This window comes from Phragmites australis, chromosome 13 (genome assembly GCF_958298935.1).
Source record: "Phragmites australis chromosome 13, lpPhrAust1.1, whole genome shotgun sequence".
NCBI lineage: Eukaryota > Viridiplantae > Streptophyta > Magnoliopsida > Poales > Poaceae > Phragmites > Phragmites australis.
The window spans coordinates 14169189-14193416 of record NC_084933.1 but is presented as its reverse complement, the minus strand read 5'-3'; the positions used below and the strand labels follow the sequence as shown (position 1 = coordinate 14193416).

The 24228-nt window shown below is 42.7% G+C and overlaps 2 protein-coding genes and 1 pseudogene across 5 annotated transcripts; all 3 read right to left on the bottom strand.

Annotated features, from left to right (window-relative positions):
* Nucleotides 1–481: 481 nt before the first annotated feature.
* On the bottom strand, nucleotides 482–10295 carry LOC133888108 (uncharacterized). 2 transcript variants are annotated; one of them, XM_062328233.1, is made up of 2 exons: nucleotides 9971–10295; nucleotides 482–3277 (listed from the first exon to the last, which is right to left on the bottom strand). In XM_062328233.1, exon 2 carries the CDS (start codon nucleotides 3137–3139, stop codon nucleotides 962–964), a length of 2178 nt encoding a protein of 725 aa, XP_062184217.1. In that variant the 5' UTR covers nucleotides 3140–3277; nucleotides 9971–10295; the 3' UTR covers nucleotides 482–961. The 2 variants fall into 2 exon arrangements, with proteins under 2 accessions (XP_062184217.1, XP_062184218.1); XM_062328234.1 differs by lacking the exon at nucleotides 9971–10295 and adding an exon at nucleotides 9089–9244.
* Nucleotides 10296–11801: 1506 nt separating this feature from the next.
* On the bottom strand, nucleotides 11802–15698 carry LOC133888107 (uncharacterized). 3 transcript variants are annotated; one of them, XM_062328232.1, is made up of 2 exons: nucleotides 15510–15698; nucleotides 11802–14647 (listed from the first exon to the last, which is right to left on the bottom strand). In XM_062328232.1, exon 2 carries the CDS (start codon nucleotides 14497–14499, stop codon nucleotides 12298–12300), a length of 2202 nt encoding a protein of 733 aa, XP_062184216.1. In that variant the 5' UTR covers nucleotides 14500–14647; nucleotides 15510–15698; the 3' UTR covers nucleotides 11802–12297. The 3 variants fall into 3 exon arrangements, with proteins under 3 accessions (XP_062184216.1, XP_062184214.1, XP_062184215.1); XM_062328230.1 differs by having other exon boundaries at nucleotides 11802–14636; XM_062328231.1 differs by lacking the exon at nucleotides 15510–15698 and adding an exon at nucleotides 15273–15479 and having other exon boundaries at nucleotides 11802–14636.
* Nucleotides 15699–17859: 2161 nt separating this feature from the next.
* LOC133887763 (protein NUCLEAR FUSION DEFECTIVE 4-like) lies at nucleotides 17860–23981 on the bottom strand (annotated as a pseudogene).
* Nucleotides 23982–24228: the final 247 nt, after the last annotated feature.

Below are 24228 nucleotides of genomic sequence, written 5' to 3'. Positions count from 1 at the left end.
AACTATAGTCGATAGGGAGTACGTCATCTTATTAGTCAAGGTAAAGCAGTCAAATTCAACTTGATACTAATCGTACTTGGATCGATTAACCCAATCAAGATCTTCATAATACGAGTTTTCGTAATCTCCGAGTATATCAAGTTCCGTAGATTCGAATCTGCAATATCCAAAATTGTTCTTAAATATACGATATACCCTGTCCATATATAATATATTCCTTATACGTATATACCTATATTTAAATATTCAAAACATGCATACCAGAATACCCACATATTTCATTCAACAACCACATCAAGAACCTGAATGTTGCCAGCATATTCCGTGGAAATGGAATGCACATGGGTAGAAGACAGCATATAATGTTAGAAGCTAACATGCTTGGCAGAGCATGAATCAGCACAAATATTTCATCTGAATCCAATCAACCAAACATAGATTGAAGTATATAAATATAAGGTGAAGGTAAAAGACAGAAGTATCCAGTAAAGACAATACTAAATTTCCGAGTCTAGAATTACCAAGTTCAACATCATAGGATGAATTACTATAGATTAAAGGAAATGTAACATCATAAGTAAACAAGTACGCAAATGCGGGTACATGGGTAAGCCTAGCGGCTCTTTCCCTCGACTCAAACTTGGCTCTGTATGCGCAAGTCACCTTCAGCAAGTCACGAGACTCCTAGCTTCCGTTGACTAACCGCCTCACCACTGCCGCGAGTGGCCTCCCAATGATCATTTAATCTAAGTCGTGTCCATGTAGCGACAAAATCAAATGTTAGAAATGCCTAATAAGAAAAGATCAGAAGTCTGTGACATAAGCTGCTTGTCCTGGCAGTATTGTCCAAGTCATCAGCTAAAAATGAGATGACATAATAGAGCTAAGGGACCAAAGAGTGCTGACATATCATTGACGAAGTGTGATCTGACCTATCTTCAGTGTTCAGAGTTGCCCTCTTCTATTTAGCAGTCTGCGTTGCCGCATCTTCCTTGACCTCTGCAATAACCTTAAGAAGGTCCACCGGAGTTGCCGCAGGGTCCAGCTCATGGCAACCTTTTGGGGAATTGTTGCCTTCTTCACCGGTCAGAAGGCGAGAAGGAACTTGATGTGAGAACCGGAACAGCTCTTCCTTGGGTATCCTCCTGACCTCCTGGGGATCCATGTGCCTATGGAAGACAGCCTTGAAACCAGCAACCTTCAGCAATGGGATGACAGTCAGCCCTTGCTCCTCACTAAAATCATCAATAACTTCTACTATCTCGTACGTGTATACCACATCATCAGGTGTAAGCTCATTCCAATCAGGAGACCAGTTCCGATACAAAGCCCATGTATCCCCTTTCTGAGGAACAATCCTGATAATCCCACGAGGACCTTTGGTCCAGCTGACTTTGTGTGAAAATATGTTGATTGTTTCAGTGATCTGATATCTCCCGACCCTGAAATCGCCACATGTCTTTTGAAAACCAGAGGCAACCCAGCTTATCGGTGCCAGTTCAATATTGGACTTGGAGTTGAGGAAACTCATGCGGATTCTGAAAGGCTTCATTGAAAGAACTTTCTGCACCATTACATATAGACGAGGCATGCCATCCTCACTATCATATGTAGCCCATACTTGATCACCATCAAAAGCTCTCTCTGTACGATCTTTATCAAAATCATGGAAGTCAGGGTCTGGGACATCAATTGACACAGGCACACGTCTAGGCTCTTGATTCTTTTCATTAGTTGCGGGCACTTGAACGTCAGCACTTCTTGAGTTGCATAGCTTGACTCCTTTGCCAGGTTTGTGAGAGAGGACCCCATTGACCTTTATGTTGTTGTCACAAGGATGTAGCTTCCCATCTGATTTTCTTCTCTCTGCAAACCTTGAAGATGATGTGAGGTTTAACTCATGTAATTTTTCACGGATAGCTGCCTTGGCTTTCTCAAGAAGTAGACCTCGTGTATCTATCTGGGTGATCTCTCCCAAAATATTTGCTCTTCTTCCACTCACTGCGGATCTGAACCTTTCCACTGAAGTACCATTGACCCGTCCCACATCAGTGAAAGCAGTTGTTTCTGTGCTTGCAGCGACTGTTTCTTTGTTATCGACACCATAATCCACAGAAGTGCAGCAATCATTATTATACCTTCTCCGCTTTGAAAAGCGGCCACGCCTTGAAGTAGTTTTCTCATGGCCGTAAGTGTTGCCAGTTGCAGGATAGTTGTAGATGTGGCTCTCATCATGCTTCTTTCTCTGTTTCTCCGAGGCATGTGTACTATAAGCATTTGTACTAGCTGCAGGCGTTGTCTTGGAGTACTGATTCCACTGGAAGCTTTGATTGTTGTAGGAATCATAAGTATTATCTTGCTGGTATCCCCCGTGCTCTGTCCCTGGGATGCTAGAAGTCCTGCTTGTTGAACCAGGCGAATGCTTGGTGGAATTATGGTTCTGCTGCTGCTGCTGCTTGGTCGACCAGGAGAATGAGGAACTGCTTCCGTTGCAAGGAAATCCAGTCTCCACCGCCAAGAATGCATGATGGCAGTTCGGGCACAGTAGGTTATGATTAAGATAAATTCTTAAGTACTCATATTGCATGCAGCAGCGGTTGCAAGATGTCCAGAACGTATCAACCCCGACAGGATGAGTAGTAGCCTTAGCTGCCACTGCAGCAGCATTCTTTCGAGCTCTCTTGTTTGCCTTCTTATCGTAAGTATATATGCCATTTGTTACATTGACAACAGAATGATTTTTCCTCTTCTCATCGTAAAGTATCTTCCTGTCACTATCAGACAACACACTCCACGCCTCAGAGATCAGTTTGAAGGCCTCCTCAGCACCAACTGACTTGTTCTTGTCGGGGTGCAGCAGCAGAGCTAGCTTCCTGTACTGCTTCTTCACTTCCTCTTCATCTGCAAAGGCGCTTAGAGACAATATCCGGTACCAGTCACTCTCTCCATCAATCTTGGACTCAGCTGCAAGATGAACTTCAAGCGTCGACACCATCTGAGATATGTCATCAAGCGACGGGCAGAGAGTCTGGGCCTTGATTGCGTACTTCCGAGCACCCCTGATGTCACGGGCATGAAACTTGCTCTCTGCAACATTTTTGGCTTTCAGGGCCTCATCCATATTGTACTCCACACTCATCTGCACCTCTTGATTTGATTGGCAAACAGATGGACTTGAGCAGGAGCAAAGAAGCCCAAGACCATGAACTGGACAAGAGCTCAATATACACTACTCTTCATCGAACCTTGAGAGCAATGAAACCTTCATTGTGTTGGCCTGCAGTGAAGCTGAAGGTTATAGATCAAGAAAAAGATAACAAAAGCACACTCAACAGAACTACAGACAACATACTACCAAAACATATAGACTCACTGGAGTGTGAAACCTGCAACAGCAGAGCTACGAAGTTTGAACCTTCAAGCTTGAACTAATCAATTTAAAATTCAAAAACAAACCTAGAGTCCCTAGAAATTGCACCCCGTAGTCATTTTTATTAGTACTATTTAATGAAGAATCGCATTGCAAAATATGTAGTTCAGCTCAGACAAATTACTCAGTTCCACACAGAGCATCTACTCCCCTAGAATCACTATGCACCACTGGCATTTACTTCACAAATTGGAACTCCATAGCAGCCGAACTCCATGTTTCATCCTTGATCTGCAGCTGCTTTTAGCAGATCAAGAACCACAGCTAAAGAACCTCCACCCCAAAAAACGAAAAAAAATTGAGCCTTTCATAGCAACCAACAGTTAGGAATGTAGGTGGGGCAGGTTGTGGACAGCCGCAACCCGCCTGTATTCGTCGCAAGTTTGTGTTCAGGCTTTTGCGGTTGCCGCTGACCCTAAAGCTATCACGCTTGGTGTGTTTCGTGACTGAGCCCACCAAGGCCGGAAGTACCCGCAAGTCATTGGCTAAGACCGCAGCAGAGTTGCAGACTACTATTTTGAATTTGTTGTCACTGTGCTTAATTCGAGTTTTCAGGCTCTCAGCACCATAAGCCATTGTCAGCATGCAGTACAAGTTATCACTCGAGAATGATACAACAAAATTTGAATTGAGTAATCACCACTAAGAACCAATTTTGCGGTGCCTAATGACTACTAGATGTTGACGATCGAAATTGGCATATTATGTAGAATTTCGGTTCTGGAAGTTTCCAGATTGACCTATGAAAAGTACTCCGACCGGTGAACATTACTTCAAGTGGTGAAGAATAGTACCTCCGACCAGTGAACAGTACATGTGACCGGTGAACCATGAAGACCAAACTGTAATAAAGAATACTCGGGTAGATATATAGGAGTTCACGTGGTTAATTAGAAAAGATATGTTAGTTATGTAAAGTTTGGAGATCGGAAGGCAAGCCGAATCATATCTGTAAGTCCTGTTCGGTTTGAATTAGGAGTTTTGATCTTGTATGGCTAAAACCTGTCACCCTTTAAATATAAGAGGGTCATGACCAATTGAAAAAAAATGAACCAATCGATCAAAACACAACCTATCCTTTGTTTTTATCTATTTTGCCTAGCTTCTGTAGTCATGTTCTCTCTTCCAATTACATTGCTCTTTGTTCTTGATCTCGACGAATAAGGACAAGCCGCCGGCCATCCGCGCTCCAACAGGGTCCTTCCCGAGCGTGGGTGACGACGAAGGTCCGATAACGCAGCGCTACGACCGGGGTATCCTAGGTGCTGCTCCTCAGATTGTGCACACGAGGTGCTCAGTGTTTAGCGTGACATCTTTTCGCGTCAACACACTTTTTGGCGACTCCTCTAGGGAAGAAACTTTCGGCTAACTTTTAGCCGAATTTTAAAACCTTAGCCATGACGAACGGATCCGAAGTCGACCCTGACAACGTCATTGTGCTCGCCATCGAGGAGCTAGATGAGGAGGCACAGCAAGAATATGAAAGGCGCAAGATGGAGTTTGATAGGGCGTTCGCTTCGCGCTACCAAAAGATTTCACGCCTATCTATATCAAGCCCGAGGTAACTCCCACTGTAAGTAACGTACCGTCTTCTGAAGAGAAAGTTGCTTTGATGATTGATCAGCAAGTAGGTGTTGTTATGAGTAACACGTTTGATACATTAGTTAAGGGTTTTAATCAATCACTCAGTAGCCGTTTAGAGTCTATGGCTCTTAAGATGCAAAATATTAACGATACACTAAAACGACCTCTATCACATGATGCTAGTGCTTCAACTTCTAATAATGATGGTAAAATTCAGCAAGATCTGCTTGATTCATTGGTTAAATTTATACCACCTATGCCTACACAATAAAGTATATCGATGGAACAAATTTATAACCGAACTAATGTTGTAGGTTCGGTCAATGTTGTGACACCACCACCTACTTCACTAGATGCAACTAAACCAGAGGTCACACCATTTGTTTTTCCATTATCAAACACTGCATCTAGTATAATTAACTCGGCTCCACATATAGTTAATAGTAACAACCGAGTTAATGAAATTTCAGCAAACTTACTGATAGCTCCATATAATACCGTTACATATAGTACACCACCTATACCTCAACAAGGCTCCGATATCCCTTATGGTCCATTACCGGAAGCTTGTTTCAAAGTGTCTCCACAAAATACTCCATATACGCAGCTTGTTGTGCCGCATTCTCATGATACGCCACCACATTTTTTTGGGCAGCAATAACAAACTAATATGATTCCTACTCAGCCCTCTGGCTGAGCAACCTATGGGACATGAAAATATTAGAGAGCAAATAGCTAGTATTTTGAAAGAACACTTTGGGGTAGAACCTAAGGGTAGAGCACGTGTCTATCAAAAATCATACCCTGATTTCTATAATAATATTAAGTATCCTAGAGGGTATAGAGTGTCTGAGTTTATTAAATTTACCAGGGATGATGGTAGAACTACTCTAGAACATATCGCTCAATTTATCTTGCAGTGTGGTGAACCTAGTGCTAGTGGTATGTTAAAATTGAGATTGTTTCCTTTATCATTATCTGGCCCTCCATTTACCTGGTTTACTTCTTTAGCACCTAATTCTATTTATATGTGACCCCAATTAGAGTGAAAATTTTATTAGTATTTTTATACTAGGGACACTGAGCTTAGATTATCACATTTAACATCGGTTAAATAAAAACGCATTGAGTTCGTCGCTGAATACATTCGAAGGTTAAGAGATACAAGAAACCGATGTTTTAATTTGACAATTTATGATAGAGATTTGGCCGACTTAGCTTATTCTGGTTTACTTTCTCATTTAAAGGAAAGCTAGAGAATCATGATTTCTTAGATGTTAGCCACTCAAGAAAGCCAGGCTAAAGAGTCTAGAAATTTTCATAAATCAAATAATAGAGTAAGAGAGATCGTCCTAATGTGCACATGCTTGAGTATGAATCTGAAAATTCGAACGATGATGATGTTGGGTCGAATAGGCTTGGTAAATCTAAACCATTTGTTTGCTCTGCTCTTAAACCGATGCCTCCTAATAATCAGTAAAAAGAAAATAAATTTACTTTTGATGTAGCAAAGTGTGATAGAATATTTGATTACTTGCTACATGAAAAACAGATAAGCTGCCTCATGGTCATGTGATTCCACCATTAGATGAATTAAAGAGGCGAGCTTATTGTACGTGGCATAATTCGTATTCTCATACTATTAACGATTGCAATGTTTTCCGTCGACAGATTCAATCAGTCATTAATAAAGGACGATTGAAGTTTACGGAGATGCAAATAGACCTTCAATCGTTCCCGGCTAATATGGTTGATCTACAAGACGAGCATATTAATTCGGCCACCTCAAGCCGAGTCAGCTATAGGGAAAAACGTAATCGTTAGTGAAGAAAGGCCAAAGCCTTTGGAGGAGAACAAAAACTTGTTGAAAGAGACGTTACTTGAAAAAACTCTCGAAGGCAAAGGATTGGTCAAGACTGCGGAGAACACTTTAGCCGCGGACAGGCATGTCAATGCTAAGCCAAAGATGATCAAAGTTGGCAAGTAAAAAATCAATGAGACGAAGAAACATGACAAGGTTGAGAAATTCAAGCCCACTTTCAAGCAACTCTTGTCTAAATATGAGAAAGATAATGTTGTCCAAGCAAATACAAATCGGCCAAGTGAAGCTAAGCAATTAAGATCACCTTCAAGACAAGGAATGTGCAATCATGATCAATCAAGGGAGGATAATGCTACTAACATCTACCCGCCATTTGGTATGGCGCCATGGTCCTGGATGCCTCCTCCAATGTCTTTTCCTCCTTGCTCAACTTAAGGCTATAACGGTATGTGGATGTCACCCCCTCTTATGCAATTTAATCTCTTTTATTTGATGTCGATAGAACTACGAAGGCCGGTATTTGATAGAATATCACGTCCAGTCCATGACCAATTAAAGCGTACAAATCGGTTTAGTGATGTTCAATATACTAGAGATGTGAAGAAAGTATATCGGGCTAAGGAGGGTAGTGCTTCTACTCAAATTTCAGATTCTAATGTTGATAAAGCATGTGCTACTACTGCTTATATTATTAAGAGCAGTTCAATGAAGATATTGGCCGAAGAACTTGGCAAAGGACCGATTGTTTTTGTGATAAATCGATCACGTCTAAACACATATCTACTGTTGTCCAAGTTGTTCCAAGGGCTAATGATCATGAAGCAAGTAGCACTAATACGCTTTCTAAATACCTACAACCGAGATGGTGTCCTCTCAGGCTTATCTCAAACAAAGAAACAAAGATTGCAGCGGCTACATAAGTAAGAATTGGTAGAGTAACAAGCTGAAAAGTTACGGAATGCTACTTTCAATGAGATTAAGCCAATGCAACCCGTGAAGTAAATATAGAGATCAAAGCTAGATGTTATAACAGCTCCTACAACAGCCCCTTCACCAACAACAGCGCCGACGCCTATGCAAGATGATAAGGAAGATAAAGAATTACTTGATTATGGAGAATCGCCAGTGCATTCTAATGATGCTTCACCAACCGAAGGTATGGATATTAATATGATTTTTATGTTACCTTCTGAGTTTCGGTTAAATGGTGTAGTGAATCAGTAAGCAAAGACATAAGGGCGATGTATTAGTTACCATCATCCTAAGATACTTATGGTCAATGTCTTGATCATCGCCCTAAGAAATGTAGAAGTAGAGAACATATGTTTTTTGGTACGCAAGTTTTACCAAAAAACAAGTAGGCATGTGTTGACGACCGAAATTGGCATATTAGGAAGAATTTCAATTCTGAAAGTTTCCTGATTGATCGGTGAATAGTACTCCGACCAGTGAACAATACCTTCAACCAGATGAATAGTAACTCCAACCGATAAACATTACTTCAACCAGTGAACAATGCCTGCAACCAGTGAACCATGAAAGTCGAACTGTAATAAAGAATACTTGAGTAGATATATAGGAGTTCATATGGTTAACTAGGAAAGATATGTTAGTTATGGGAAATTTAGAGATCGGAAGACAAACCAAATCATATATGTAAGTCTTATTCGGTTTGAATTAGAAGTTCTGATTTTGTATGGCTAAGACATGCCACCCTTTAAATATGAGAGGGTTATAGCCGATTGAGAAAAAATGAACCAATCAATCAAAACACAATCTATCTTTCATTTTCATCTATTTTACCTAGCTTCTGTAGTTATATTCTCTCTTTCAATCTATATTGCTATCTGTTCTTGATCTCGACGATCAAGGACAAGCCACTGGCTATCCGCGCTCCGACAAGGTCTTTTCCGAGCGTGGGTGACGACGAAGATCCGACAACATAGCAATACGACTGGGGTATCCTGGGTGCTGCTCGTCGGATTGTGCACACTAGGTGCTCAATATTTGGTGTGATGTCTTTTCGCGTCAACGCTGGACAACATGTACTTCAAGCCAGTTACTTTTCTTTTTCGTTTTATGGAATAAGCCAGTTTTTTTTTCGTTAGCACAACTTGGCAAAACTTAAACAAAATACCATATTCAACCATGATATTGTGAAAACCTAGAAGAAAACAGGCAATTTTCTACCAAATGCAAAGCATACAAATCTACAAGACCAAAACAAACCACCAAGAAATCCAACTCACGACCTCGTTAGATGGAAAGCAACCAAGAGTGAAGAACACTCAAGCAATCACCCTTCCCTATACTGCGGACGAAAACGTGCAGCTTGGAGCGGCTTGGAGAGGCAGAGCAGCTGGAGGCCCCGGCGCGCGCAGTGGCGGAGGAGTCCCTGGTCGAGGCCTCAGTCCGTGGCGAGCACGTTGGTGACGAGGCTGACGACCTCGACGGTGGCGGAGAAGACGCTCCCGGTGCCGCAGGCGGGGAGGAGCGCTTTGAGCCGGGCGGTGTCGACGAGGAAGCCAAGGAAGAGCGGGCCGCGAAGCAGGTGCAGAGGCAACCCTCCCCGCCGCCGCCCGAAGAGGAGACCACAGACATAGGAGGCGAGCGGCGGGCGGCAGGAGGGCAGATTTGGTGGAAACGACGGCGGAGAGGAGAGCTGCAGCGCGCGCGCTGTGGGTCGGTGGGTGGTTGCGGCCTCGCGGGCTGAACGTGGGCTTGCGGGCCAACGAACCCGCAAGGGACAAGTGGGCCTTACGAATGACGCTTTAACGGGTCGGGTACGTGGGTTCGTAGACAAACCCGCCCCACCTGCACCCCTACCACCCCCAACACGCTCCCGAAAACCCAACGAAATGAGCAAAACCAAGCCCGCAGGAGGCGCCCCCAAATCAGCTCACGAGTTACGAGCACTCCCAAACCCAGCTCAAATCGAGCCAAGAACCCCCTCGATCCGCGCGATCCGCAGCCTCGGGGCGCCGACCCTATAGCGACCCCGACACCAGCGGCCATGAATCCGAAGCTCCCGAAGAACCACGCTCAAACCCCGAGCTCGCCAGATCTGCCGTGGCCGGCGGCGAGACGCGCCTCAATCGGAAGATGACAGGGAGAGGAATCGATGGGGGACTCACCGATGCGGATCAGCTCGTCGAGGCGCGCGAATTCTGGCGGATTCGAAGCCACGAGCTCCCCCAAAATTGCAATGTTTTTGGGGCCCCGAATTCTATTTCGGGGGAGGGGGAAGCTCTAAAAAATTGAAGCTTTTCTAGTCAAAGCCCCAACAAATTTGTAATGAGGGTGTTATGCAGCTGCTGCACAGCAGCAGCAGAAGATGTAGTAGAGAAAGAGTAGGTCAGGTCATGTGTGTCCTGTAAAAAGGAAATAAATTATTCCGATTTGTTTTTGTTTGCTTTAAAAGTTTCAAACTTTGCCCCTATTCGGTACCCCAAATTAAATTCACCAACAGTGCAGGCCCAAGCACTGGGTTCAGCCCTAACTCAAGGGCTTTGTTGGCATTTCATCTCTTTTAGAAAAAGCTATGTTTTTTGTGAAAATAAGCAATTCAGATGGCTACTGATTGTATATTGATTTTAATTTGTGCGTTAAAGGATTAATTATCGTTTTTAGCAGGGGATTTGAGGTTAACACAAGGGCACTACATGGGAAATGGCTCTTATGTCCTCCAGGTGGGCCCAATCACAAACATACAAAGGCTCATAAGGTGATTTTGTGTACAGGTATGTAATATACTAGTTGTATACGCGTGTATGTGACACTTTATTAGAGGCTATTTTTGTAAAATCACAGTAGTGGGGGTGGGGTATCCTAGTGCTGTTCTTAGAAAAATCAGACGCAAGGGACATTTTAGGAATTTCCATTCAATCATGCTTAGGACTAAAATCACAACCACCAGCCACAAGAAAAAAGTATCTCACTCCCCTCTAATCCTATTTTTTTTCCACCTGAGAAGATACCTTGTGTGCATGCCTGTGTCTGACAACCTTTTTTCCCCAATGTGGGACCCACTCTCCTTGTTACTAGTTTTTAAGCATTCCCTCTCTACAGTATCATTCACCAGCAATACTTGCATACTATCTCCGAACACACAATCACATATGTAAAACCGCCAAGTGGGCACATAAAGCATATACAAATGGTAGCAGAATACCAAAATATTTCATTCAAGAACATGAACGATGCCAGCATTTTCCCTAGAACAGAATGAACATGGGTACAAAACATCACATAATGTCAGAACCTTAGATGCTTGGATGCAGGAAGCACCAACACAAGGATTTCATCTGAATATCAATCAACCTATACAGCCAAACAATGTAAGGTGAAGGTAAAAAACAAAAGCATTCACTAAATAGAGTACTCAGTCCAAGAAACAGTTAATTGGAGTTCGATCAGAGTCTATACCACGTTCAACATCATAGGGCACCATTTACTGTTCTTTCCCGCTTTTTGTTTGCCACCATTTACTGTTCAACAGAAATCACACCATGCTGACCAGTGAGTTTTGTTGCAACGTCTCTCTGGATATTATATTTGCTGGAGCAGCAATTCCAAATACACAGAGTTCATGGGCAGCTATACTTAAGCACTATTTCAGAAACATAATCGCATATACAAAACGCCCAACTGGGCACTGCAAGCAACAAGCATGTAGAATTAGTAGCAGAATACAAAAATATTTCTTTTCAATAACCGCATCAAGAACCTGAACGATGCCAACATTTCCTCTAGAAACAGAATGCAGGTGCAAAACAGCACATAATGTCAGAAGCTTACATGCTTGGATAGAGCATGCACCAGCACAAAATTTTCATCAGCGTATCAATCAACCTAGGTATTGAGGTATACAGCCGAACAATATAAGGTGAGTAAAAGACAGATGCCTCCACTAAATATAGCTCTAAATTTCTGAAACGGTTGTACGAGTTCAATCAGATTCTAGAATTATCAAGCAACACATAGGGATGAATTACTATAGATTAAGGAAATACAACATCATAAGTAAACGGGTACACAAATGCGGGTACATGGGCAAGCCTCGCAGCTCTTTCCCTCAACTCAAACTTGGCTCTGCACGCACTATGCAGCATACCGTACCTTACAGAGTGACAAACAAGTAACACCCTCAGCAAGTCATGAGCCTCCTAGCTTCCGTTGACTAACCGCCTCACCAATGCCGCGAGCAGCCTCCCAATGATCATTTAATCTAAGTGGTATCCGTGTAGTGATAAAATCAAATGTTAGAAATGCCTAATAATTAAACATCAGAAGTCTCTGACATAAGCTGCTTGCCCTGGCAGTATTGTCCAAGTCATCAGCCAAAAATAAGATGGCATAATAGTGCTTAAGAGACCAGTGAGTGCCAGCATTGGTAATTGATGAAGTGTGATCTGGCAACTCAGATTTCCAAACTATCTTCAGTGTTCAGGGTTGCCCTCTTCTATTTAGCAGTCTGTGTTGCCACATCTTCCGTGACCTCTGTAATAACCTTAAGAAGGTCCACCGGAGTAGCGGCAGGGTCCAGCTCATGGCAACCTTTTGGGGCATTGTTGCCTTCTTCACCAGTTAGAAGACGAGAAGGAACTTGATGTGAGAACCGGAACAGCTCTTCCTTTGGTATCCTCCTGACCTCCTTGGGATCCATGTGCCTATGGAAGACAGCCTTGAAACCAGCAACCTTTAGCAATGGGATGACAGTCAGCCCTTGCTCCTCACTAAAATCATCAATAACCTCTACTATCTCGTACTTGTAGATCACATCATCAGGTGTAAGCTCATTCCAATCAGGAGACCAGTTCCGATACAAAGCCCATGTATCCCCTTTCTGAGGAACAATCCTGATAATCCCACGAGGACCTTTGGTCCAGCTGACTTTGTGTGAAAATATGTTGATTGTTTCAGTGACCTGATATCTCCCGACCCTGAAATCGCCACATGTCTTTTGAAAACCAGAGGCAACCCAGCTTATCGGTGCCAGTTCAATATTGGACTTGGAGTTGAGGAAACTCATGCGGATTCTGAAAGGCTTCATTGAAAGAACTTTCTGCACCATTACATATAGACGAGGCATGCCATCCTCACTATCATATGTAGCCCATACTTGATCACCATCAAAAGCTCTCTCTGTTCGATCTTTATCAAAATCATGGAAGTCAGGGTCTGGGACATCAATTGACACAGGCACACGTCTAGGCTCTTGATTCTTTTCATCAGTTGCGGGCACTTGAACGTCAGCACTTCTTGAGTTGCATAGCTTGACTCCTTTGCCAGGTTTGTGAGAGAGGACCCCATTGACCTTTATGTTGTTGTCACAAGGATGTAGCTTCCCTTCTGATTTTCTTCTGTATGCAAACCTTGAAGATGATGTGAGGTTCAACTCTTGTAATTTTTCCCGGATAGCCGCCTTGGCTTTTTCAAGAAGAAGACCTCGTGTATCTATCTGGGCGATCTCTCCCAAAATATTTGCTCTTCTTCCACTCACTGCGGATCTGAACCTTTCCACTGAAGTACCATTGACCCGTCCCACATCAGTGAAAGCAGTTGTTTCTGTGCTTGCAGCGACTGTTTCTTTGTTATCGACACCATAATCCACGGTAGTATACCCATCATTATTACACCTTCTCCGCTTTGAAAAGCGGCCACGCCTTGAAGTAGTTTTCTCATGGCCATAAGTGTTGCCAGTTGCAGGATAGTTGTAGATGTGGCTCTCATCATGCTTCTTTCTCTGTTTCTCCGAGGCCTGTGTACTACAAGCATTTGTACCAGCTGCAGGTGTTGTCTTAGAGTACTGATTCCACTGGAAGCTTTGATCGTTGTAGGAATCATAAGTATTATCTTGCTGGTATGCCCCGTGCCCTGTCCCTGGGATGCTAGAAGTCCTGTTTGTTGAGCCATATGAATGCTTGGTGGAATTGTGGTTCTGCTGCGGCTGCTGCTTGGTCGACCAGGAGAACGAGGAACTGCTTCCATTGCAAGGAAATCCAGTCTCCACAGCCAAGAATGCATGATGGCAGTTCGGGCACAGTAGGTTATGATTAAGATAAATTCTTAAGTACTCATACTGCATCCGGCAGCGGTTGCAAGATGTCCAGAACGTATCAACCCCGACAGGACGAGTAGTAGCCTCAGCTGCCGCTTCCGCAGCGGCGGCGGCTGCCGCTGCAGCAGCATTCTTTCGAGCTCTCTTGTTTGCCTTCTTATCGTAAGTATATATGCCATTAGTTACATTGACAACAGAATGATTTCTCCTCTTCTCATCGTAAAGTATCTTCCTGTCACTATCAGACAACACACTCCACGCCTCAGAGATCAGTTTGAAAGCCTCCTCAGCACCAACTGACTTGTTCTTGTCGGGGTGCAGCAGCAGGGCTAGCTTCCTGTACTGCTTCTTCACTTCCTCTTCATCTGCAAAGGTGCTTAGAGACAATATCCGGTACCAGTCACTCTCTCCATCAATCTTGGACTCAGCTGCAAGATGAACTTCAAGCGTCGACACCATCTGAGATATGCCATCAAGCGACGGGCAGAGAGTCTGGGCCTTGATTGCGTACTTCCGAGCACCCCTGATGTCACGGGCATGAAACTTGCTCTCAGCAACATTTTTGGCTTTCAGGGCCTCATCCATATTGTACTCCACACTCATCTGCACCTCTTGATTTGATTGGCAAACAGATGGACTTGAGCAGGAGCAAAGAAGCCCAAGACCATGAACTGGACAAGAGCTCAATATACACTACTCTTCATCGAACCTTGAGGGCAATGAAACCTTCTTGTGTTGGCCTGCAGTGAAGCTGAAGGTTAGAAATCATGAAAAAGATAACAAAAGCACACTCAACAGAACTGCAGACAACATACTACCAAAACATATAGACTCACTGGAGTGTCAAACCTGCAACAGCAGAGCTACAAAGTTTGAACCTTGAAGCTTGAACTAATCATATTTAAAATTCAAAAACAAACCTAGAGTCACTAGAAATTGTATCCCATAATCATTTTATTAGAAATACTTGATGGAGAAATCGCATTGCAGAATATGTAGTTCAGCTCAGACAAATTTCTCGGTTCCACACAGAACATCTACTCCCCTGGAATCACTACGCGCCGCTGGGACTTGCTTCACAAATTGGAATTCCATAGAAGCCTAAAACCACGTTTCATTCTTAATCTGCATCTGGACCAAGAACTAGAGCTAAAGAACCTCCACCCCGAAAAACGAAAACAAAAATTAGGCCTTTCATAGCAACCAACAACGGCAGGAGGGCAGATTGACGGAAACGACGGCGGCGAGGTTAGATCTCGAGGAGAGCTGCGGCGTGCTGTGGGTCCGTGGGTGGTTGCGGCCCGCACCCCTACCACCCCCAAAACGCTCCCGAAAACCAAACGAAATGAACAAAACCAAGTGCGGAGGAGGCGCACCCAAATCAGTTCGCGAGCACTCCCAAACCCAGCTCGAATCGAGCCAAGAACCCCTTGATCCGTGCGACCTGCAGCCTCGCGGCACCGACCCAGCCGCGACCCCGACCCCAGCGGCCACGAATCCGGAGCTCTCGAAGAACCACGCTCAGACTCGAGCCCGCCAGATCTGCCGCGGCCGGCGGCGAGACGCACCTCGACCGGAAGCTGACAAACGAGAGGGGTCGACTGGGGACTCACCGATGCGGATCAGCTCGTCGAGGCGCGCGAATCCGGGCGGATTCGAAGCCACGAGCTCCCCCAAAATTGCAATTTTTTGGGCCCCCGAATATTATTTCGGGGGGAGGAGGAAGCTCTAAAAAAAATGGAAGCTTTTTTAGTCAAAACCCCAACAAATTTGTAATACACAACGGGAGAGAGTGTTATGTAGCTCAGCAGCAGCAGCAGTAGAAGTAGAAAAAGGGTAGGTCAGGTCATGTGTGTCCTGTAAAAAGGAAATAAATTATTCCGATATGTTTTTGTTTGCTTTAAAAGTTTCAAACTTTGCCCCTATTCGGTGCCCCAAATTAAATTCACCAACAGTGCAAGGTTGAGCCCTAACTCAAGGGCTATCTTGGCATTTCATATTTATATTTTTGGGAAGAACTCCTTGTTTTTCTTTTCAAAACTAAAGCAAACCAAATGGTTTCTGATAATTTATTGACTTTAATTTGGGGATTAATAGATTAATTATTGTTTTTTAGCTGGAGATTTGAGGCTAACATAGGGGCACTCCACATGGGAAATGGCTCAAATGTCCTCCAGCTGGGTCCCACGTCGCACAGATACAAAGGCACTCATAAGGTAACTCGTATGTAGTGACCCAGTATAGTTGTATACGCGTACATCACACTTTATTAGGGGCTATTCCTGTAAAATCACAGCAGTAGGGGTAGGCTAGCACTGTTGCTAAAACAATCAGATGTCAGGGACATTTTAGTAAATTCCCATAGAATTATGCTTAGGGCTAAAATCACAACCACCAGCCACAAAAAAAGTTTCTCACTCCTCTCTAATCCTTTTTTTTTCCACCAGAGAAGATACCTTGTGTGCATGCCTGTGTGTGAGAACCTTTTTCCCCAATGTGGGACCCACTCTCCTTGTTACTAGTCTTTAAGCATTCCCTCTCTACATCATCACTCACTAGCACTTTATGGTTTTTGTACTGGTATCTGAGGAAAACGAAATACAATAAAGAACAGCACTAGCACAAAATATCTAGGACTAGCCCTAACATTGCTGGAACTGCTTCAGTCACTGTAGCAACAATTGACAAACAGATTGATCCTGCTACTGCTACTGTTCAGAGGTGATAATTTGGATTATTTGCACTGAACTGAACTGCAGCCTTGAATTGCCCAGTTCCAGAATGCCATTTGTTCTTGATATAGCAGAAGACAGCCGCTGATCCTGAGGTTGCACTTTTGCAGATGAGCCTGAAGGCTCCAGCTATGTAGAGTCTGCAAATGAACATTAATTAAGATCACACTTGAGACCGGTGTGGTAGTTCATAAGGTGGTTGTTCACAGCAGAAGAGAGCGGCTGCTGATGACTGTAATCATGTGCTGTTGTTTTTTCAGACTTGCAGCAGCAAGATGCTCATCTTGTGTTGCCTTACTGAAATGAACTTGAAGAGGTGGAGCTGGAAAGATTGTGGATGAGAGCTGCACACTGAAAGGTGAAAACATGCACACAAGATAAATGTGGGGGCTGAGTCAGCAGTGTGACTGAGTTTAGGGATATAGAATTGAGCAACTTGTTTCTTCTCATTAAGTTCAAGAATTCAGTTGTTTGACATTAGCAGCCAGAAGCTGAATCTTTATATCACACTTCCTAGTTGTAGAACTAGCTTCGATTCTAGACTGAATGGACAGAAGCTGGATAGCTGATTAATCCTTCAGCTGACTAGGATCATCACTTGGGTATCCTCACCAAAAAAAGAGAAGATTACTAGGTACATATGTTACATTCAGAAGCTTAAAAAATATCATAATATAGGGATTATCATTTTGTAGCCAGAGTAAATGGAAACAAGCTGCTGCTGTTTCTTAGGTTGCAGTTGCGCATCTGCAAAGACAGCATTGTTCAGCAGCAGCTAGTAACGGCTGCATGCTAGAACGGAGAGATGCCTAGGACTGCAAATGCACTGGAACTTAGCCAATTATGTGTTCCAGCTTCAGAATGGGACCAAGATCAGGCTGAGTGTACATACCTAGAATAAATTTGGAGCTGAAACTTTTGTCTCTTGAGGCTGTTGTTCCTAAGTACAGTTTATCTAGAAAAAAGCATATAGGAAAGCTGTGCAGGAAGAATCAATTACTGGTAACAAGTTCATACATTGCAAGGGAAAAATTACAAAATAACAACTCAAGTTTTCAGGTTTGGTAAAATCATGAAGATTCAACCATGTACGTAAGGGAAAGTTGCAGCTGAAGTACCATCTGGAGAGGAATATACAGATATTCATCTAAGTAAAAAAAGGATTTTTTTTTTTTTTTGGCAGGATTACAAGTATCAGAATTCATGGTCCAAGCATAAACAGCACCCTGAATATCTGACACATAAGACTTGTAAATTTCCACTTGGGAACAGCTGTTCTTACATTACAAGCACTGAAATGATTTGAGAATTTACAGGCAAACATTAACTTGTGTATGTATGATACATATATGCAAGAATATACGGTAAATGGAACAACAAAAAGGAGGATTTCGCATCTCCTATCCATAGAAATTTCATGTGCGGACAGAACAATAGAGGTGAGCATAAACCCGTTTGGTCCTGTGAACAATGAGGCTCAAGCCAGCTCCCACAACATAGAATGCAGACATAATCAATGAGCTGACAAAGAAGCAAAAAGGTCCTCCAAACTTGAGTGGTCCATCTGCAAGAAAACCCATATTGTGAAACAATCTTGGAGACGGCAGTGAAGAGCTCTGATAGTGGTGTGCTCGTTTCTCAGCTTCATAGTCATACAGGTTACTGGCAATAAGGCCTGAGAAGATGAGTGATCCTGTGGGGTTTGCTACTGTGAGAAAATTGTACATTGCACCAAAGTGTTTTACGCCGAAAAGTTCAGAGGCAGCAACTGGCACAATAGCCCAATGAGCTCCATATCCGAGTCAACCAGGAAGGTACCGATGTACATGGTTCCAGGCCAAGCCATTGCGAAGAGGAAATGCCCAGCAGCCATCAGGATCTGAGCAATTGCCAGTGCTATGTGCCTTGGGTATGTGTGGTCCCTGAATAAAAGAATCGCCAGTCAGGATGAGAATAACGACTATAAAAATTTAAAAACTTGAGATGTGCAACAGGACTATTCAAGCCTAAGAAAACATGTATAATAGTAATAATGTAAACTAAATAACCGAAAGTAGGACGAGAAAAGTGTTATTTATTCAAAAGAACTGATACTGTGGAGCAAACTTCTATGTTACACATATATGTATCGTAGCAGAATGACTGAACAGAAGTAGAGCACGTTAAAGTTTTTGAAGAAAAGAAAAGGGCTTTCCATTTATAGTGAAAAAAATTTATTGCCAAACAATAATAGCGATATTTTTTTCCTAGACAAACAGAGAAGGTAGATCATGTTGAAAAAAATATGAATTTTAATGTTTTTCTTGGGCTTTTTTCTTTTGCTGGACCGGTCGGCCCATTTGTCCTTGTGTGTCCCAGGCCCGTGCGGTCATGGTACAAGATCTTGGCTTTGGTTCAGCTAGGGTTTATATGGTGGAAAAATGGAACACCAGGGAAGAGAGAGGAGGAGGCGGCAGCATAACCGCCCCTCCGATCCTTTCGGGGGTCGTGTGGGATTGGATGGCGCCGCGACATCTATATGTGGGCCTTCTTCCTCCTTGGGGGCAATTTTTGAAAATGATCTCCATCTTCTTGGCTAATCACTGATCTCTCTGTTGTTGATTGTCTTTTGCTTTTGGTGAATAGGTGTTTGAAGGGATTGGGTGGAGGAGCCACAGTGGTGTTCTGGTCGGTGCTACGCCAAGGCTTGCCTGCACGTGCCGACACGGTGCGGTGAGGCTTTGTATCTCCGTCTTCCTTGCCGACGGCAACAGCGGCGAATAGGATTTCTAGGATAGCGGCTGGTGAGTCGTGTCTTGCCTCTGTCATCAAAGCTTTTTCGGCTATTCTCTTTGTGAGTATTGCCCCCTTTCTATGTTCTGGACAGCAAGTTCATATACGAGTTTGCTCGATGATGTTTGGATGTTCTGAGATTGGGCATGTTCACTTTGTACACTAGCTTAGGGCAGTGGTTTCTCTAGTTATTTGATTGAAATTGGTAGTACTTGGAGGCTAATCGGTGTGTGTATCAGTTATGTTCTTGTATACCGTGATACAGTTAGTGGATTGGGTCACCTGTATACTACCTGTTAATCTTATCCTTGGTTCAATGCTATAGTGAGTTATAAGTGTACTTTACATATTTGATTCTAGATGAATTTCTAGTCCAAGTTGCAGTTCCTGTCTTTTGCAATTTGCTGTTCAATTTCATCTCTGTCTCGGCAATGACCTGCTTCCCTGTTCCGGTTTTGTGCACTCTGAAATTGCATTGCAGCACTGTCCATGATGCGCCTTTAAAACTTGAGAATTCAGTTCAGGTTATATTTGCTAGCTGAAATCTTAGTAACATTGCACAATCGATGATATACTTGCTAGGACAATTAGGAAGCAGGACCATGACATTCCTAGGGCCAATTGTTATACTTTTACTGAGAGCACTTATATATAAGAAATGTACCTGCTGTTCAGTTCATGTTTTGCACATGATATATGGCACTGTTGGTCCAGAACTGCTGTCATTCTGTTTCATGTTCATGTGTAATGAATTTCTATTGCTATGTCCTTGTATTTTTATTTGTGGAATGATATCCATGCTCACTTTATCGCATTATATACAACAGATCACAGGGTGGATGGCTTACTGTTGATACCTGACAATAGTCTCTGAGAAGTAGCCACCTCCAACACAACCAAGGAAGTTCCATATGCTTGTCAGTGAGCCAAATATATGAGCATCTTCAAACCCAACAGCCTGGCTCATCTGACCCAGATTGTCAATCACTGTCAGCCCTGATTCCGATCCAAGCAGAAGCGATAACCAAATAAGCCAAAAATCAGCCTTCACCAATGCCTGCATCAGGGTGAAGTTCTCCCCTCGGTGTGGTCTCCTTCTGATTCTAATCCTACCCCTTGCTGCAGCTTGCACTAGCTTGGCCTGCAACTCAGCGACCATCTTCCTCCTTTCAGATGGGGGTAATGAATAAATGTCCTTAGGCCTCTCCTCTTCCGCCTCTTTTAAAATGACCTCTGGTTGATCTTCCTTATCTTGTGAAGTGCTTCTCTCTCCTTTTGATGGTTCAGGTAGAAGAACCTCTTCCATTGGGTGTCCAGTTTTCGAGGACAACGTCATGGCTACAGGGATAGCAATTGGTAAAATAAGAAGGACGAATAGAATCGCAGTGAGAAAAACCACAACATTGTCACTCGGTTGCAGGAAATTTTGGACTAGTATGACACCGACAAGATATGAGGCAAGGAGGAAGCAAATAGTGTAGATGAACATGAAGCTGTTCTTGTCGGATGGTCGCACCTGCTGATGACCTCCAACAGGCCTAATAATAAACATCAGGCCAAGAGCAACCAATGATGGACCAACAGCAACCATGAAGACGAGTGTGGCATGGTCTGGTGTGTGCATTACTGCATACAGCTGTGTCAGAATAGCGCTGCTTAGGCCAGCAAATCCTTTCAGGATGCCCACAGTTGGACCCCCTGCACTTTGGGAAGTTCTGGATGCATGTAACAAGTGAAGCCGTGTTGAAGTATGTCTCGCCGTTGGTCCCAACAAAAATAAGCGCACACATGTGAATAACAAAACAATGATGTTATATACTAGCTGCAGAAAATTAAACCAAATAACTGCTCAAAGTTCCAAAATTTTGGTTTCATTTGAATGTGGAGGGTTGGTAAAATGAACAAAGCAGAACGTAAAAGATTCCCATTTTCTTCACATAATTTGGAATTGTGGATGGCAGTGGGATGTATTGGTCAATTTCATTGTATTTACATTACAGAATACATCGAAATTAAAAGTTCAATTTTAAAGTCCATGCTGTTCTATACCATGCATGTTGTCTTTCTTGTTTAGTGTGCAAAAATGAGTAGATGTAATGTGAAAGTAGATAGATTCATAAATCAAAGAGGCGAGTAAAAATGAACAGATCACATCATTATCAGCTGCTAGACCAAGGAACTGAGGTTCTCTAGGTAACCCCTACACCCTTCATTCTTTGGTCAGGCAAATTATTTTAATAAACTAATTTCTTACTTATCGGCACCATCAAGTCATCCAGTGTGTAATCAGTTCTTGAGGTGTTTGCATACAGTTTTTTTCTGACCAAACGTTGCAATCTGCCAAGACTATGTGCATATTAATGAAAATATATCAAATCAAGAAGCTATATGTGGCACAATTATTTCCCACTTTTATAGAATCTGGATGAGCACATCAAGTTAAGTTCAGGAAGTCAAACTTGATTACTTTGACGGCCAATTCATAAGCAAATCGCAATAGTTTCTACTATAAAGCAACATGCAAACAGGCTAATCTGAACTTTTGCTGTGTAATTTCATGATAAATAACAACTTGAATACTGATAATGCTCTAAAAATTACTTGAAAATATTAACAAAGGTCGCAATCTGTTGCTGTCACTCTAGATAATTGGCGGAATATGGTCACAACAGTAAAAACAAAGGGGGTGCATATGGCCCAACATAGTGACAAAGACAACCTAAATAAGAACACTAAAAGATTATACCATCAATGGCCCAGCATTGCACTCATGTGATTGGTCAATTTTAGAAGTAAAAGCCTATGCTCAAAAACTCATCATTACACTTGATCTGATCTAAGATCTAGCTTCCACGCCCCATTTTCCTCAGCCAAGCCAATCCAACTACCATTTTATTTAGTCACAAGCTCACACTTAAGCCCACCATCTTCACAGTACCATAAACAAATGGATAGCTCACAGTAAAATAAAAGCACTAATCCTTATCCAATTAAAAGGAGACAGATCAAGAAATTTTGTCGGTGGGAAAAAGCAATTTGGCAGCCAACAAATTGGCAACTTGTGCTGTAATTTAGTAACACATCTCATCTTCAGAGTTCATGACCAAGAACAGTGAAACTAGCATTAATCTATTACATATATAAAGGGCCAAGAATTGGAGCAATTCTAGGGTCAAGTTACTGTCGCTACTGTTCATATGAGGCTCACATATGTGCACGCATATAAACGGATATGCATATGTATCCATATATATACATATACGTGTATGTATGTGTACGTATATATACGCATACATATGTGTATCCTTACATATACACTTACACATATTTTTTTCCTGAAATTCTAAAAAAATAGCGAAAGGAATAATAGTTATATTGATAAATCGGCTGAAGTGATCTAAAATGCATAGGAAAATATCTAAAACTCAAAAAATATGAAACAAATTTAGTTAGGGCCGTATTCCTATCATCTATATGTTAAAATTATGTGCATGCATGAAAGTACCATTGTTTTCCCCACAATTAAATGAATGTGTTAAATATTGATAAATTCATAAATAAATATTGAGATGTCCAAAAATGGTGAATCCAATTTTTTTAGTCTTCTTTTATCATGCTCCATGCAACAAAAAAATGGGCACACCGTAAACGCGCCAATCCGCCTAGTATCTCGAATAACTCATAAAAAAACTAATTGAACAACTCTATGGTTCATAATACCATCAACCAATGAATCGAACAATGGGTTCCAATTCCATCAACAAGCAAATCAAGAACCAATGCAGGATGAGCTCACAATCCAGATGGGCAGCGCCGGCGCCTGCCTGGTGACGATGAGCCACAGCCAGCCATACCCGAGGAAGTTCTGGGCCGCGCCGATTAGCAGCATTCCCCACGCCGGCAGCGTGGCCGAGAGCGTGCCAGCAAGAAAGCCGACGCAGTCCCCAAGGTCTTTGGCGACGCCGAGCGCGGCCACCTGCCGCTGGTTGTACCCCATGGCTGCCTTGACCACCGGCGAGATGGCTCCGAAGAGGTACCCGATGCCAACCATGGATTGCAGCCACATTGCGGCCACGAACACCAGCCATCGGCTCGTGGAGAAGGCCCTCAGCTTCTCCCCAAGCTTCCCCATTGGATTGGCCAAGAAATCACCAGAAAAGATTGGATTTTGATGCTAAAACTGGGGCAGGCGTTGATCCTAGAGTTTCAGAAACACTGGAGGGAGATTTGGCAAAAGGATGGAAACCGAGTGCAGATTTGGAGCTGAGGAAAGAAGAAGAATTTCAATTGGAAGAAGCAAGGAATGCGCTTCAGACGGGACTAAATTTAGATTAAAGCAACAAAAGCTTAAGAATGGAAAATGGTAAACTAATTTGGGTAGCTTCTTTAGCGCAAAAGAAATGATTAATCCGCCGGAAAGGATTGTTGGGCTTTGATTGATCAAAGGCAAGCGATCGACAAGGAAATAACAGAGATTGGAAAGGGGAGAACTTTATAGAATGAATGCAAATAAGCCGAGCGGAAAGGCAATCTTGATAGTATTTAATGGAAAACAGCACAGAGTTGCTACTGAAATACTAAGACATATCTAACCCAATCTTTTCGCAGCTCCGCTTCCTTGTAAAGGGATTCTCATTTTATTTAGTGTTATAATAGTTTCTCTTTACAATTTTAGTCAAAAAAAAATTCTTTTTTATATATATCTATTTAAATAGAAGCTGTTAAAGATAAAATAAAATAAGAGAAATAGAAATAAGGAGAAAATAAAAAAGAAAAATAAAAGAAATATGATTAAAGATAATCAAAAACAATAATTTCGATGCTCCGA